This window comes from Pygocentrus nattereri, chromosome 15 (assembly GCF_015220715.1).
Source record: "Pygocentrus nattereri isolate fPygNat1 chromosome 15, fPygNat1.pri, whole genome shotgun sequence".
Classification (NCBI taxonomy): Eukaryota; Metazoa; Chordata; class Actinopteri; order Characiformes; family Serrasalmidae; genus Pygocentrus; species Pygocentrus nattereri.
Genome location: NC_051225.1, coordinates 10,236,146 through 10,254,183, shown reverse-complemented (window position 1 = coordinate 10,254,183; position 18,038 = coordinate 10,236,146). Strand labels below are relative to the sequence as shown.

General features: G+C 42.3%; 2 protein-coding genes across 7 annotated transcripts in view; one reads left to right on the top strand and one right to left on the bottom strand.

The window, feature by feature from the left end:
• myo9aa (myosin IXAa) overlaps nucleotides 1-9,095 on the bottom strand; it is a 146,530-nt gene extending 137,435 nt beyond the window's left edge. For all 6 annotated transcript variants that reach the window (XM_037545108.1, XM_037545109.1, XM_017709807.2 and 3 more), the window contains exon 1: nucleotides 8,770-9,095. The gene's annotated coding sequence lies outside the window, so the exon portion shown is untranslated. The remainder of the gene's footprint in view (nucleotides 1-8,769) is intronic.
• A 298-nt stretch (nucleotides 9,096-9,393) lies between these two features.
• On the top strand, nucleotides 9,394-11,885 carry senp8 (SUMO peptidase family member, NEDD8 specific). The gene is made up of 2 exons (XM_017709763.2): nucleotides 9,394-9,514; nucleotides 10,546-11,885. The coding sequence occupies exon 2, from the start codon at nucleotides 10,582-10,584 to the stop codon at nucleotides 11,218-11,220; it is 639 nt and encodes a 212-aa protein (XP_017565252.1). The 5' UTR covers nucleotides 9,394-9,514; nucleotides 10,546-10,581; the 3' UTR covers nucleotides 11,221-11,885.
• The last annotated feature ends 6,153 nt before the right edge of the window (nucleotides 11,886-18,038 follow it).

Sequence of the window (18,038 nt, the reverse complement as noted above, 5' to 3'; positions counted from 1 at the left end):
TGCTCAGTTACACATCTGGGAAAAAAAAATCTGGTGCTTCCTGGCTTGCAGACTGAACTGCTGTTCAAGAGAGTATGCAAAGAGGGTATCCAAGGTTTGAGACAAGATAAGTCAGCGATAAATCTTCCAGTCTCCTGAAACAGCAAGGCTTGGATTTCCGACATTTTCCTTCTGGCGCAACAGTCAAATGATAAAACAGAGACATTGGGCAGAGTTTTCTGCAATGGACATCTAGAGGGCAGCAAAAAACGGGTAACACAGATAGTTGGTTCAGATGTCTGCTCTTGTTCTCACTCATTGAAGGTCAGGAGAGTCCATATGATCCTGTATTTTTAGTCCACTGCTCTAGATTTACAATGCACCATCAACAAGGCCCTCTAAACTACAAAGCTGCGCTGTTACTATGCGTCATCCACACCTGTTCGTCTGATGTACAGTAGTCAGAAGAGAGCGGGCACTTGTACACCCATTTAGGCAAATGATAAGGGGTTTTATTGTTGATTATATTAACACTGTAGTAATCTACTAGTTAAGTAATCACATCCTTTTAAAAAGGTCAGACAATAGCAATGGAACAACAAAAACATAGACCGAAATACATTTAATGAAGTTATTTTTCAGTGCCAGAAAACAAAGCAGAAAAAATATTTAACATAAAATATTTAAAATACTACAAAAGCCTCAAGAACTCAACAGGCCTTTTACTGTATTCAGTGTAAATTCAATCTTTGCCTTTATTACAGCTCCCTTTCTTTTCTAGAGACCTGCTTTAAGTTTTTAAAGAAATATGATGGGATGTTTTTCCACAAACTTGACTTAGGCTCAATCTTAAAACTTGGTTGCATTTTCTGCTTCCCACAATTCAAGAAATCCCAAACACATTCAATGATGTTGAGCTCAGGAGAGCATTTGTTCGCTTTGCAATTTTATTTCTTTTTCTTTTATTTTTGCCCAATTTCTTTGCTCAGTAGCGGCTTCTTGACAGCTACACATCCTTTCAGGTCCACAGCCTTCTCACAGTGGAAGAAACACCTGTGACTTGTTTCCACATCTAAAGCCAGAACAAAGCTTGATCTTCTCCTGCCCCCCAAGATGAAAGCTTTAAGTGCTGTTTATCTGCTAGTGACAGTGTTTGGACACTGTGTGCTGATGTCACGAGTCTCATTTTCTCTGCTTCTTTTAATCATTTTTCCTGTTTGCGTTTGTCCTGTTATTTTCCTTTGACTTCCCCCTTCCTTATACAAGTAGATCTTATATCTGAAATATCTTGTGAAAAAATGAATAACTTTTACTTAATAGCCAGTCTAACTGGAAATTAAACAAATGAACAGTACTACAGGTGCTGAATGTAGTCCATCAGGGTCTGTTTCTTACTCTAAGAAAGAACTGCAAATATGCAATAACAATAAATAAATAAATAAATAAAATGATTGTGCAAATTGCATTATGGAGGAAAACACGAAAAAGCATGCTTTAGTTGATGACTTTAAAACTGAGTAAACAAACTCAATTAGGTATTCAGACTTTCGTACAAGTAAATTAACTACTGACAAGTGAGACAGGACAATTTTACCAGTGCAATGACTACCAGCAAATGAACATTACAGCAGCACATGAGCTGGACAAGCTATGCTAACAAGATTGTATTTCATTCATGAGCAAAAATAAAAAATGTCCAAGATTGTAGCACTTTCAGGAAATCTCTATCAAATTAATTAATACTTATAAGATAATTCTTTATTAGTCACACAACTGAGAAAATCTCAGTGTTACAGCAGCAACGAAAAAAAGAGAAGTGACGAGAATTAACAAGCAAGTAATTAACTTTAAGTACTCAACAAGGTTTTTACAGTGTTACTTGTTAATCTACAGACAATATATATTAAAAACTAAACATAAATAAGATAAAATAAGATAAAAAATTTAAACCCTTTACATTATTTGTTTACCAACATCCCACCCACACTATCAAGCAGGACGAACGGTGACAGGGTGCCCTAATGACCCATCCCTGGGGTGATAAAACCGGCATCGCAGCAGCCGTCTGAAACAAACCCAGATGAAAAGCGAAGAACACTAATGGATTTACCAGGGCCCTTGTCTAATTGACAATACAATCTGAGAAGACCATGACAAACCAATTAAATAGCCATATGAAAAACTGGTGAAACCCATCCCAGTGAAAAACTGCCTTCAAAGGTCCAGCATCTTAATTGCAAATGTGAGGCCGCTGCTTGACACGACTTATTAAATGCTTTATTATCAGGTCCAGCATGACAGTGCACGTCAAAGGATTACTGACCTCCTGCCCCGACTCAAGCAGCCATATGGCCACATGAATCTCTGGCAGCAAACGTCCCCACTACACCAAGAGTTGAGAGAAGAAAGGCTGGTGAATGAGTGCTGCACTTCAAACAAGCATAACCTCCTGAAGGATATACAGGAACGCTACAAATCAGGCACCATCAAAGGGAAGACTTGTTAGCAGACAATCTTTTGGTAAAGGCAGGATATGAGAAATTCTCACTTCTGTGAGAAAACGCTACCTGCCGTCTTCAACAGGAAGCTGAAAAGTTTACCTGGAATTATAACAGTTCGACTAGAATGCCCATACAAATTCACGTCAGGAAAAACAGTAGAAGAAAAGAAGTTCAATGGGTTACGTGAAACACTTCCATGTTCTCTGGTCCACAACGGCTTTGTTAACCATCAGTCAGAAAACAATATGTGCAAAGAAAATGCCACTCTATAGGGAGATCAACCGATCATTCATTCAGTTCCCAGTTAGGAAGCAATTTACAGTGGATAATTAAGATGATTTAACAGCCCATAACAAATTAAGGAGCAGTGGAGCTCTTCAATGTTGGGTTATGTCTAAACGGGTTTCTGAAATTAAAACTGCCACTAATTTAGTGCTGGCAGTTAATGGAAACCTATTAGAATGGAAGTCCAGCAAAATAATGCACTCAGCTACAAAGTTGGATAGAGAACAGTAGCATACTTGAGACAAGAGCATTAATCAGTGTTTCCAGTTACAGGCCAGCTATATGACCCAGGCATCCAAGCTTGCAGCTGTCTAGTCATCTCCTCTCATGGCGAACCACAGCCCTCTTTAGATAAGTACTCTGTCTACAGGATCACAGATGCTTCTTGTAGTCATTTACAGAATTAGATCATCTTCTTGGTAAAGTGATTATTAAAGTCTGTCTGAACCATAAATCATAATGCATTTTCCTTGCATACTGTGACGTATTTTTGAGCGAAGCGTGGTATCAGGGAGGGTCCGTGCTCTACATACCTGATATAAGATGATACAAGGTGTTCTTCCAGCAACAACATCTCTAAAATGGTAACTTTATAGGAAAAAAATCTACTTTACTTTTAATGTAAGCCAATGGAAGCAGACATTCTATGAAGCCATTTTGGGTCACTTGTTTTAGTTCATTCATCACGAAATTTACATATAATGTAAAAGCTAACAAGTATTTTCAAATTATGTCAAAAACTGAAAAAGGTCACAAATGGAGGTTTTGTTCCAACAACAGCGAGACATGATCTCTCTTTTGACTAGCGGTCCTGTTTTTTTGCCTCTCTTAGAGCTGAAACACTCCTTAGAACTTCAGTACTAATGGGCAGGCCAAACTGCTTTAGGCTAATTACATGGATATATGTAAATGAGCTGGTTCTCACGACATTACAAATACAATGAATTCTAAAAGAACTGCTTTTTGCAGCATAGTTTCCATGTAGGGAACAACACGGACAACATCTTATGTTAAAGTGATTCTTATTTAGGGACATGGGAGTGAATGTCATAACGCTCTCATGATACATCACCATCCTATTTTTTTAAAAAAGGAGGAAAATTTGTTTTTGTATGATGTGGGTCCTTTGAATGGTATTGTAGGATGAATCATGTTTAATATGATGTGAACTAAGAGTAACATGAACTAACAAGGTAAAAAAGAAAAGATCCATTTTAATTTCAGGTTGACTTTCAACAATAAATCAGCAGTAGAATGTAAAGTTGCTCTGGTTGGTGTTAGAAAAATAAACATCACAGATCTTCAGTATTTGTCAGTTAATTTCAGCCAAGCTCCTCTCACCTCAGTAAACATAAATATTCTCACATGTATAAACATGGGATAAAAAAAAGCCTTCCAGACCTTTTTTGAGTCCTAAACAGAACTATTTCAGATCATACAGTTGAAATAGCTTTAAACATTTCAGAGCAGATGGAAGCATTTAAAAAACTGTATATGTGAAATATTTTTTCCAGCCATTATAATAAAGTTACAAGGCACATTAGTGCAAAAAGTTAGTAATGCAAAAGTTGACTATACACAATAAAAGAAGAGCAGGTTTAAAAAAACAAAAAAAAAAAATGCAGACCGCCGGGGGCCGCATGCACAGATCATAAGTCTAAATTACATCATGAGGCCAATCACGACGACATGTGAGAGGACATGAGACCCAACACAGCGGCCTTATGGCAGAACGCCTGTCTGTGTGGTGCTTCTGAGAGACAAACTGTCCCAAACTCAGTGGCCCGGCAGGAGCTGGGTCCTGCTGAGAGCTTCCTCTCCAGGCATTCAGATGAGACAGCAACATTTATTTCTGGTCTGCATTAATATTTAATGGTTATATCAAACTCGCAAAGTGATTTTGCTCCCAAACACACTCTTCACAGATATGTATTCTAAACCTCTAGTTTAAAAGCTACCCATTCCTTTTCCTGGCTGTTTTGATCGTCATACACATGACATCGTTTCATAATTTTACACTGGATGAAAAGCTACAAATGCAATACCATCTCTGATTTCTTCACATTAAAAAAGCTTTTAGACTCATTATAGGTGGTTTTGATCTGGTGGTTGGTTAGTGTAGTGGTTAACACCTTTGCCTTCTACGCTGTAGACTGGGGTTCAAGCACCCTACACTATACCAATAACACCACCTTAGCCTACCTGTGTAAAATGATCAAATTGTAAGTCACTCTGGATAAGAGCCTCAGCAAAATGCCATAAATGTTGATCTCCACATGGTGTTTTTTTGATCAGTCTCATTTCATTAAAGTATAACTTGCATACAGAGTATAAAATTAGTTAATCTACATGCAGTTTAGTATTAGCTTATGGGCCATAGTTTCCAGACAAGCTGAAATGTGGGGGCAGTCATGGGCTGGAGGTTAGGGAACCAGAAGGTCGCTGGTTCGATCCCCTCGGCTGACAGTCCATGACTGAAGTGCCCTTGAGCAAGGCACCTAACCCCCAACTGCTCCCGGGGTGCGGTGGATAGGGCTGCCCACCGCTCCGGGCAAGTGTGCTCGTGTGTGTGTTCACTAATGTGCACGCATGTGGGTGTTTCACTGCACACATGGGTTAAATGTGGAGGTCTAATTCCACAGTGTGCAAAACAGAGTTGGCAAAATGGTTCTAAATTAAAACCGCCCCCTACCCCTTACTAGGGGTTGGATAAACTAGCTGACTAGTCTACTAGTTGCTTAAATTACAGCAGCAGCTAAAACCAGTGAGCGAAGAGAACTATACTTTGTTAGTGTGGAAATATTAAATAAAATTGAATTAATTCCACTGCAAGCTGCATACGACTGAGCAAGACTGCTGAAATACAGGCTCATAGGCCAGACCAGGTAGGTTTGGAGAACCATTTGACTGACATACAAAACCCAACATGTGCAAAGAAAACAAGCATTGTAGTGCCACTTGGCAAAAGGACATGTCTACTTGCTACATACATTTTCAAATGCAATTAATTCAATTTATTTAATCCAGGAATAAGATTTTAAAAAGAAATATCCCTGATGTTTCCAGGTTTAGCAACTAGGCCTATACCTCACCCTGAAAGAGCTTCCTCTACCATTTAGCTTGATAAACAGTTGTTTCCCTGTCAGACAGTGCATGGACCAGAGCCAATTCAAAATCTCTGAGAGGTGAGTTTGTGAGAGTCAGGGTAATTTTAGCACAGTTTAAATCAGGCTGCTACCATTCAGCATGCACACATCTCAAACCTCCAACCGCAATATCTGTGTTAGAACCAGGCCCTATTAGCTAAATACAAACAAAATACTTATCTCTGACATCCGGAACATTCAGAACAACTAGTTGAGCAGTAAAAATTAAGTCATGCAAATCCCACCATGTATATACCCCTTTATCCTACACATTAAACTTGTATTCACAAAAGAATTAAACTAGTTAAGTTAGTGTAGTACAGGCCAAGCTTGTCCTGTGTTCCATTAATAAAAACAAAACTACGGTCCTGGTTGTTAAGAAGCTAGTCATTGTTTTAAAAATGCTTTCCAATACTGCTAAGAACCATATCATGACGCACAGGGGGCATTTTGTAATTTCTGTGGTGTCAAATGTCGGCAGGACCAGCTGTCAGGCTGATGTCAGCGCAGTCCTTCTGTACCACCCAAACAGCTGAGACAGACCCTTAACATTCTTCTGGACACACTCAAATCACCTGCGATGGCATGCTGGGAAGGAGCGACACCGGGGGTGTTTCATAAAGCAATATTTGTCAGCTAGCCAGGAGATGTAAAGGAATACTCCAGCGTTTTTCAACCTAACACATTTGCTTCAGCACCTGCCCACTGGATTCTATTGATAGTGTGCATAGAGTTAGTAGGTTTTCTCCACACAGAGGGAAATTACTGCCCATAGTAATAATCCATACTCTACAGATGTAGAAGATATAGACTAGGTTGCAACACACTGGAGTTTCCCCTTAAGGCCAACGTCAAATCTCACCAACCAATTAGGACATCCGATTGGGCAATCTTCACTTTTTGACAGATTTTTTTTTAAATATTTTTTTTTCATCAATTCTGCATAAGCCAGCTGTTAAGATGTAAACACAGTAATTCAGAGTGGTTTGATGTGAAGCATTTACAGTGGTGACGATAGGAACCAGACATCTAGAGATCAACCTTAATGCAGAGCCCCGTTCCAACCAATCTGCCACACCTGCTCCAGCTAATTAACTTCTTCTGAGGTCCCTGACTGACTGATCAAATGCATTAGTGTTAGGTGGGTGTGTTAGATGCAGGTTGGTACTAATCTCTGCTGGACAGTAGATCTCCAAAAAGAGGGCCGGTGACCACTTCTCAGGAAATGACTTCACAGAAAGCTGTTACATGAAACGGTTCTGAATATGCTGCCTGATGCCTGACATTCAAAAGGACTTTGACCTAAAATATAATTTTTTTAAATCCATTCATGGCAGAAAGACACATGCAGGGCGTAGGAGGAGACACAGCACCCAAAGAAAATGTTTTTTTCAGATATGCCAATAGTTCACCTTCACCATACCATTACATCACTGCTGTCGGACAAAACCCTCATATCTCCATTTTTGACATTTTTCAATGTTTGAAATAATTTGAAAATACCAGTTGGCCTTCATATTGTCTGTGAATTTCATGATGAATGGACTAAACAAACTGACCCAAAACGACTTGGAAAAATGTCTGGTTCCATTGATTTACATTAAAAGTAAAGCATGTTTTTTGCTTCTACTGTAAAGTTGCCATTTTGGAGATAAAAGGTTTGCTTCTGACAGTAGCGATTTATGATATTCATATAAAAACTTATAAGACATGTGGCTTCACTAGCCATTTTGGATCACAAATTAAAAATGCTACGTTTGTGTCGTAGCACTGTGAGCACCGAGTTGATAAGGTTCTCTGCAATGAACCATTTCACATCAAGCGTGTATGAATGTCTTAGCTTACATCACAACCATTAAAATGCACAGACATTTGAAAAAATCAGTAAAACTGTCCTTTACGTCATTGAGTTTACTGAGAAATCCTGCCTTATGAAACGCCTCACAGGCGTAGAAGGGTTTCAGTTCATTCCTGTGCTGTAAACACACAGTAAGCAGTGAAGACACACACTGCTCCAGCCAGCGTGGGCCAGGACATCCTACAATACAGCAATAGAAGGGGAATTAAAGTTATCCTACACAGTGTGAGCTGTGACAAATACTCAAAAAACTGCTCCTGTCAAGAAAAAGTGCAACAAACAGTAATCAGTAATAGGCTGACGCAAAGTCATAAGATTAAAACAGAACTTGCAAAGCATTTTTAGCAGATGCAGTTGTTTTAGAACAGAATAACAGACTTTGCAGAAAAGAAACCCACCAGCACAAAATGCATACAAAATGTTTAAGGGCTGAGGTGCACCAGATCTTTTAAGACATAAGAACACTTGGACTGGATGACTAGGCTGATTTGGCACATCTTTGCAGCGCTGCCTTGAAAGCCTGAGATGCACCCAACAGCATCAATCCCAGAAAAGACGAGAGCCAGCTGAACTCTCCTAAATAATAAATAATACATCAAGGTCAGGCTTGGATATCTGTCACAAATTCACGAGTTAATCCAAAAGTGTCAGTAAACTGGTCCATTTAACACTTCAGGGCAAATCATAACATTCAGTCCCTTCATAACCCAGCTAGTTCCAGTAGTTCCACCCTTCACTGCACCCTGTCTGTCTGTCTGTCTGCAGAAACCAGAACAGGATAAAATGGAAATTGTAGCCTCGCTCAAGCAACAACACAGACAACAACAACAACAACAAACAAGACAGAAATGAGAAGCTTTCTGAAGCTGAACCCAAACACCGAGAGGATGAATGGACTCGCTGAAAGGCGCAGCACATCAAATTATACTCACCCAAACAGACAATGATGAAGTTTACATTTCTATCAAATTTTCCAACAGAATACAAGACGAACGCTCACCTTCTCGGGCTGAAAACAGACTCCAGCTTGAGTTAGTTCGCTTTAGTTTGCAGCCTGCGCCCAAGACGAGCTCCCACACCGGCCACTGTAACGCTACAATATTCCAGCGTAGGAGATTTTCTCTCTCTCTCAAATTGTCCTTCGCACGAACTTCCTTGAGATAAAAGCCTCATGACACCGAACCATTTTGACTCAGCGTAAGAAATCACGACTATTTCTCTGCACTGCTTATTGCAGCATAACGAGCTCCTTTCCTTCGTTCGACGAAACTCCTGCTTTCTGGTTTTCCGCTAACGTTACTAATCAGCGCTGCCTTTCTCATTTCATCGTGCTCGCGCGCTGCGCGTGCTCGCCTCAATCTCTCCCTGCGAGTCCACGAAAGGGGCGGAGCTACGAGAGGCGAGAAAAGTCCACGGTGATTGGCCGCCGTCTTTCCACGGGCGAATCGGCGCCGCGCACTTTCAGGGGTGTGGACGTGAAATGAGAGACAGCCGCGTCCCAATATGAGCACTCGTGTTCTAGCTAGAACGCGTAGCCAATGAGTGGGATTCAATCTGAGCCACTAGAAAAGCGTACTAGTTAGAACAATAGTGCGTATATTGGAACACGACCACAGTGCTGCCCGCCTTACTTGCTGGTGTAACGTTGCTGAACGCCTCGTTGTGTTTTGTATGGCAGCTGGCTGCCGCTGCCTTGAAAGGTTTCCGCTATGACACTTCGGTGTAGTGAATGTTTCATGTATGAGGTAAAACAGCGATTTATCGCCGTTTGAATAATTTATTGTGGGAATATGATGTGACATTTTAGTGTTTCTGTCCTCTGGAAGCGCTCGCTGCTTTACTAAGGGTAGCTTGCTATCTAACCTAGCTAACTAGCTAGGTGGCTAACGGCGCATTGCACCAAATGTATTCTTTTAGCGAGGCTGAAGTTACTGCATCTACAACTAGCTTTACATTTTTGTGATTTAAACTAGCTATTGTTGAGCCCAACGATGCTAAGGAAGAGTTTTATGTGTATAAGGATGTAAAGAGTTTGGAAACATGCGCGTTAAGGTTGTATGAAGAGCATGAATATTAGTTGACTTCGTGCTGTTACAGTGCCAACGTAGTGATTATTATATTAGGACTGCAAGATAAGAATAAAAATGCCGGGTCAAAATTACATGTTGCTATATAATGAGATACACCGACTGGCCATTTCATTAAGTACACTCATTGTCCATTTTATCCGCTCCACTTTCCATATATGTGCACTTTATTTGTACAATTACAGACCATCTGTTTCTCAGTATACTTTGTTAGCCCCCTTTCACCCTGTTTTTCAATGGTCAGAACCCCACAGGACCACCAAAGAGCAGGTATTATTTGGGTGGTGGATTATTCTGAGTACTGCAGTAGCACTGACTTGGTGGTGCTGGTGTTGGTAGCAGTGCTGCTGGAGTTTCTAAACAGCTCAACTCACTGTCCACTCTATTAGATACTCCTACCTTCTTGGTCCACATTGTAGAAGAAAAGTCAGAGACAGTAGCTCATCTGCTGCTGCACAGTTTGCATTAGTCAAGTCCTTCATTAGTGGTCACAGGACTGGATAGTTTTGGTTAGTGGATAGTTCTCAGTCCAGCAGTGACACTGAGGTGTTTAAAACTCCAGTAACACTGCTGGATCCACACAGACCAGCGCAGCAGCATTGCAGTAATGATTAAGCTATGATATATTTAGTAGCTCTGCTTCCAATACTGTTAACATGACTTTCATATAATGTCTTACCATCTTGTAGTAAGCTGCCACCTTTGTGACTGACCCTGCCTTGGAAATGGACCCAGTGGTGCTGAGTTATCAGGACAGCCTGCTTCGACGCTCAGACGTGTCCTTGTTGGAGGGCCCTCACTGGCTCAACGACCAGGTCATCGGTTTTGCCTTTGAGTATTTCGCCACGGAGCGCTTCAAGAGCCTCGGTGACAAGGTCTGTTTCATCAGCCCTGAGGTCACCCAGTTTATCAAGTGCGCCTCCTGCCAAGAGGAGCTCGCTCTGTTCCTGGAGCCCCTGAGGCTGCCGTCCCGTCGCTGGGTTTTCTTGGCAGTCAACGACAACTCCAACCAGACGGCTGGCGGCTCTCACTGGAGCCTGCTTCTCTACCAGCGAGACGCAGGCCATTTCTCCCACTATGACTCGCAGAGCGGTGGCAACTCCCTGCATGCCCGACGCATTACAGCCAAGCTCGAGACATTTTTGAGCGCCAGGGCCCAAGTGCCCTTCGTGGAAGAGCCTTGTCCATCGCAGCAGAACAGCTATGACTGTGGCATGTACGTCATCTGCAATGCAGAAGCTCTGTGCGAGAGCTTGCGGGCCGAAGGCTACGCTCGCATCCCTGCCCAGACTATAACACCCACTTACATCACGAGGAAGCGGACAGAATGGCACTCGCTAATTCAAAGACTGGCTAGAGACTGAGGAGCTTCGTACTGGTATATCCTCGCACACTGAGTGGTTAGCATGAACTACTTCATCTGAGGTGTTTGGCTAATAGGAGTGTAAATGTCTGACCTCAAAATGGTTTTGTAGGAAACAATTCAGCACTTCACGAAATCTGAAATGTCATCTGGATGTGACACTAACTGATTATTTTGGTACAATTTAGAATCAAAATTCATATTTATTATCAAAAATACACCAAAGACACACAAATACAGAATACTGATTACACAGTAGCACAACATAGACAATGTTTTGGGTTTTAATTTGGCCAGAGAGATAAATGAGCACACACTTTTTCTTTTTTTAAAATGAATATTATTCAAATTATGGCTGTTATCAAACTGATTAATTGTGATTAAGCCTGATTTTTTTTTTTGGATAGTTAATCGTAATTAATCAGATTCTTATTTGGATAAAATTGACCCTAAAGATTTCTCCCCAGTTTTTAGTGCATTGTGTCATAGTTATATTAACAGACAAAATAAGTTCGATTAGAATATGTCTATTAACGAGTTTTCACATTAACCTGAACATGAAAGTGACATGATTTCCAGGGTGAATTCAGTTGTTTTTCATTACAGAAGTCTAGTGGGAGCAGCAGTGGCTGCATGTTCCAACCAGTGAGTGTGTGTATGTATGTATGTATGTATGTATCTGTCTTGCAAGATATATTACATATATCTTAATATATATATATATATATACATACACATACATACATACACACACACACACACACACACACATGCAGCCACTGCTGCTCCCACTAGACTTCTGTAATGAAAAACAATGAATTCACCCTGGAAATCATGTCACTTTCATGTTCAGGTTAATATATATATACATATACATACATACATACATACATACATACATACACACATATATATATATATATATATATATATATACACACACACACACACACACACACACACACACACACACACACAGTGATTCTAACTCCTCCATGATTGTAGCCTCTCGCTTTCGCTCTCGTTCATGCAGCTTGTTGTGGCTTCCTGCACAGCACATGGACATGGATTCTGGCAGCACACATGCAGCTGGGCTTCAGAATGGACCACTGCAGATGGTTGTAATAATAATAATAATAATAATTTGTTGCGTTGTTATCTTAGGACCCTAATTGAAATAGATTCTCAAAAAATCATTGCAGATTAATGCATTACGCCTCAATGAACCTTTACACTCCTATTGGCAAATAACCAAAGTCAATACTTAAAGTAAGAAGTTTATTATACTCCTGCACAACAGCACCCAACATGTGGAGAACTAAATAGCATGCACTGCTAATCAAACGAATATGATCAGAACACAAAGATAGTGCTCTTTCATTCATACCTTCAAACAGGAGGAAACTTGCAGTAAACGTAATCAGCAGCACAAGCACAGAGACTGAATGTAAGCTCCAGAAGATTAGTAGCTGCTCGGAGTGAGTCTTTGACACACTGATGAATGTGGCGCTTGTTTACAAGACTTTTCGCTCAGGGTTCTTTCAAGAAGAAAACAGAAGAAAGAATGTGGTCTCTCTTGTAGATTTACTGTTTGAGAACAACACTCATCTATATCTTGTGAACAGTCTCTGCTACATATGTCCGCTCAAACGCAGGTTTCAAGGGAGGAAAAAAAAAACCTGTTTCCTTATCTTTGAAATCCCGGTTCTCTGCTGCCATATGAGATGTGTATCTGTGTTACCTGATACTTCAAAGTTTAAGCTTCACTGAGAAGATTGTGGATTTCGTCAGTGCTGTTGCTCTCTAATGCTCTCTGACCTCACAGCGATGCACAACCTTTTGTATTTTCAGCCTTTCTCATGACAGTGAATGACGCAAATAGGAATCAGCTCATTAAATCTCATCAAAATAAAGCATCTGTTGCATGGAAGGAAACGTGAAAGTTTGTAATAGTTTTTTTGAAGGCACAGTAATAATGACCACACATGCTGTTATAATTCTCAGATGCAAAGTAAAAAAATTGTGTTTAGCTGATCTTGGGGGTGGCGCGTTATCATAGTGTTAAATGTTACGATATGTGTACAACAGTTCCGGCCACGCAAGCTGATTGGTTGAGAAGCGTTCTGACCGCTCACTCCGCTGAGACAAGTTTGACAATTGTAGGAGACACTCAAGGCATTTGAAGGTTATTACTTCTTACTTTCTTCAACTATAGAAAGTTTTTAAACTACAACAACCAGTGTACAGTAACTTCATAAACTGCATGTTAACCAGTAGCTGAATGCATTTCAGCTTATGACATTTTATATTTCTATATTTTTGAACAAATTTTGATATTTTTTTCCCCCTGTTGCTCCTCAAGTAGTTTACTTGGCACTAATTATGCTGGATTTTGTCAGTTCCAACTCATTTGATTTTAGCATATGTATAATGAATAATTAATTTTACTCAGCTACTGAGGGGTTTTTACAGAAGCAGAGCAGCCCAATTTTGACAACATTTAAAGTCATTTGGCCTTCCAGGAGAACCCAGTCAGCAGCACTGCTTTAGGGATTTGAAACAAATCAATGGTCCGGTGCAGTGATAGATATTCTATTTCAAAGCCTGTAGCGAGTGAAGGTCAGTGAAAGCAGGGATTTTTTTTCTTTCCATCAGGCCTGACCTTCTGTTTGGGCCCAGTGAGTGAGGGGAGATTACAGTGTCAGCAATGTGGTGGTGCTGAAAAGCAAAGCTGACACAAAACAGGCCCGAAGTGAGGTGCAGGCAATGCTGTGCAGATACCTCACACTTCCATTACCTACCATTCCATCACAGGATACCAACATTTCCAAGCAGTGGTTTTCTAATAAATTACATGCCAAGCGCCCAGCACCAAGTCTGTTGAGCGTGATGAGAATAAGTGATGAGAATAATTAAGTAGGTTTATGTACCGAAATCAGTCAGAATTCATTGTTTTCATGACCACTTTCCAACCTCTGTTCATCCCTTAGAATCAAACCGGCTATTTTGGTTAATATGTCTGAAATATGTAAATTACAACTGTTCTGATTGGCTGCCCTATATTCTGCCGCAGTCCAGGCTGAAACATTCCTTATAACCTAAGTGTAAATGGGTCGAGCTAAACCACTGGAGGCTGCTTAGAAAACAATAAAAAATGGGCTGTTTGTTTTCCACATATAGGCTGTATCGTGTGGCGAATGAACAATTTCTTTTGAAATATTGACACTGTTTACACATTAAATGAAATGGTTATTTCCCAAAAAGTGTGGGAAATGAAATTTTCAATGTTACAGCCTTCTTAAGAGTAGGACTGCACCACATACCATGTGATTGCATTGGTATATATTACAACTGTGAGATGCCTTGCACTGTATTAACACCACATTTGTAAACCATTAACATGACCTGGTTAAAGTTTGGCCTTTTGATCAAAACACTTTAAGACAGTGGCAGATCTAGAAAATTCTAGGGTGGCAGGGAATTTGCAATGGGGATCAGGGGGCTGGGGTGGTTGAAGAGAGGTCAGACAGTTGTCCCGCACATTGTCAATAGTGAAACCACTCTCGTCTTAAACACCTGCCCCACAACAAGGTGGAATCCAATGACATGGCAGAAATTTTGAGGTGCCCAATCAGATTTCATCAGGCATTGGCCTCCCTGGACACCTTTAAAACTGTGCATGTTGTAAGATGATGTGAATGTTTTAAATAATTAATTGTCCTACACAAATTGTTCTTGGATGATTAAGAATGGGTCAGATATTTATAGCACATTTAAACATCCATCTATCCATCCATCGTCATCCGCTTATCCGAGTCCGGATCGCGGGGGCAGCAGCCTAAGCAAAGAGGACCAGAGGCCATTCTTACCAGATGCCTGAACCACCTCAACTGGCTTCTCTCAACGTGGAGGAGCAGCGGCTCTACTCCGAGCCTCTCCCGAATTGCCGAGCTTCTCACCAATCTCTAAGGGAGAGTCCGGCGACCCTACGGTTAAAGCTCATTTCAGCCGCTTGTCGCAAAGCTTGCGACCATAGGTGAGAGTCAGAACGTAGATTGACCGGTAAATTGACAGCTTCACCTTCTGGCTCAGCTCTCTCTTCATCATGATGGACCAATATAGGGTCCGCATTACAGCAGACACCACACCAATCCACCTGTCAACCTCTTGCTCCATCCTTCCTTCACTCGTGAACAAAATCCCGAGATATTTAAACTCCTCCACTTGGAGCAAGAATTCACTCCAGACCTGGACAGAGCATTCCACCCTTTTCCAACTGAGGACCGTGGTCTCAGATTTAGAGGTGCTGATTTTCATCCCAGCCGCTTCACACTCGGCTGCAAACTGGTCCAGAGAGAGCTGGAGGTCCCGGCCTGATGACGCCAACAGGACCACATAATTCGCAAAAAGTAGACGTGAAATCCTGAGGCCACCATACTGGACACCCTCCGCCACTTGGCTGTTCCAAGAAATTCTGTCCATAAAAGTTGTGAACAGAATCGGTGACAACAGACAGCCCTGGCGGAGTCCAACCCTGACTGGAAACCAATCTGACTTACTGCTGGATATACAAACCAAGCTCCTGCTCCGTTTGTACAGGGACTGAATGGCCCATAACAACGAGCCCCTCACCCCGTACTCCCTGAGCACTCCCCACAGGATCCCCTGAGGGACACGGTCGAATGCCTTCTCCAAATCCACAGAACATATGTGGACTGGTTGGGCAAAACTCCCACGCACCCTCCAGGACCCTGGTGAGGATTAAAAGCTGGTCTAGTGTTCCATGACCAGAGCGAAACCCGCATTGTTCCTCTTGTAGCTGAGATTCAACTATCGGTCAGACTCTCTTCTCCAGTACCCCTGCATAGACCTTACCGGTTAGGCTGAGAACTGTGATCCCCCAATAGTTCGAACACACTCTCTGGTCCCCTTTCTTAAAAAGAGGGACCACCACCCTGGTCTGCCATTCCAGGGGACCGCCCCAGATGTCCACGCGATGTTGCAGAGGCGTGTCTTCCAAAACAGCCCTACAACATCCAGAGCCCTCAGGAATTCCGGGCGGATCTCATCCACCCCCGGGGCTCTGCCACCAAGGAGTTTTCCAACCACCTTGGCTACCTCAGCTTGAGTGATGGACGGACCCTCGCTCAGATCTCCAAGCTCTGCCTCCTCTAGGGAAGTATCGTTGGTGGGATTGAGAAGATCCTTGAAGTATTCCTTCCACCGTCCAATGACGTCCCCTGTCAAAGTCAGTAGTCCCCCAGTCCCACTGTATACAGTGTTGGTCAGGAACCACTTTCCTCTCCTGAGGCGCCTGACGGTTTGCCAGAACCTTCTCGGTGCCTGTCGATAGTCTCTCAATGGCCTCAGCAAACTCCTCCCACACCCAAGTTTTTGCCTCAGCAACTGCCAAAGCCACGGCCTGCTTGGCCCGTTCGGTACCCATCTTTTTCCTCCAGAGTCCCACAAGCCAACCAGGCCCAATAGGACTCTTTCTTCAGCTTGACGGCTTCCTTTACCCGAGGTGTCCACCAACGGTTTCGGGGATTGCCGCCATGATAGGCACTTATAACCTTGCGGCCACAGCTCCGATCCACTGCATCGACAATTTAGGCTCGGAACAGGGCCCATTCGGACACAATGTCACCGGCTCCCCTCAGTATGTGGTCGAAGCTTTGTCGGATGTGGGAGTTGAAGATCTTTCTGGTAGGTTCCTCTGCCAGACGTTGCCAACAAACCCTTACAACACATTTGGGTATGCCAGGTCTGTCCGGTATTTTCCCCTGCCATCTGATCCAACTCATCACTAGGTGGTGATCGGTTGACAGCTCCGCTCCTCTCTTTACCCGGGTGTCCAAAACACATGGTCGCAAATCCGATGACACAACTACGAAGTCGATCAACGAACTGCGGCCTAAAGTGTTCTGATGCCATGTGCACACCTTTGTGTTCGAACATGGTGTTTGTTATGGACAGAGTGTGGCGAGCACAGAACTCCAATAATAAAACACCACTTGGGTTCAGATCATAGAGGGCGTTCCTCCCAATCACTGTCATTGCCCACGTTGAAGTCACCCAGCAAGACAGAGGGCACTTTCCAGTACCCCCTCCAGGGTCTCCAAGAAGGCTGGGTACTCCGAGCTGCTGTGCGGTGCATAAGCACAGACAACAGTCAGAGCCCATTCCCCAGCCCGAAGGCACAGGGAAACAACCCTCTCGTCCACCGGAGACAACCCCAACGTACAGGCACTGAGCCGGGGAGCTATGAGTAAGCCCACTCCTGCCTGACGCCTCTCACCCTGGACAACTCCAGAATGGAATAAAGTCCAACCCCTCTCGAAAGAGAGTCTGTTCCAGAGCCCCCGCCATTTGTTGAGATGTGCCCAACTATATCTAGTTGGTATCTCTCAGGCTCATACACTAGCTCGGGCTCTTTCCCTGCCAGAGAGGTCACGTTCCATGTTCCGAGAGCCAGTTTCAGTAGCCGAGGATCGGAATGCCTGTCTTCATGTTACAGAAAAGGAAGGGACTGAGAAATACACATGAAAAAATTAATGACAAAATTAATATGAATATGGGGATGTATGTGACAATGGAACCATAATCTGCTGTGCATATACCTACTCACATCATGCATGTATGAAGAAAAAACATGCATATATATTCAAAAATACTTTACTGAGAATATAGATAGGTGTGAAGACAATTGTATTGATAAAAAGATGAACATAAATTGTGTAGTGGTCTTCTCTCATTGCCCACATTGCAGATTGAGCTTCCTTTATTGCATGATGTTGCCATATGCCAACAACTACATTT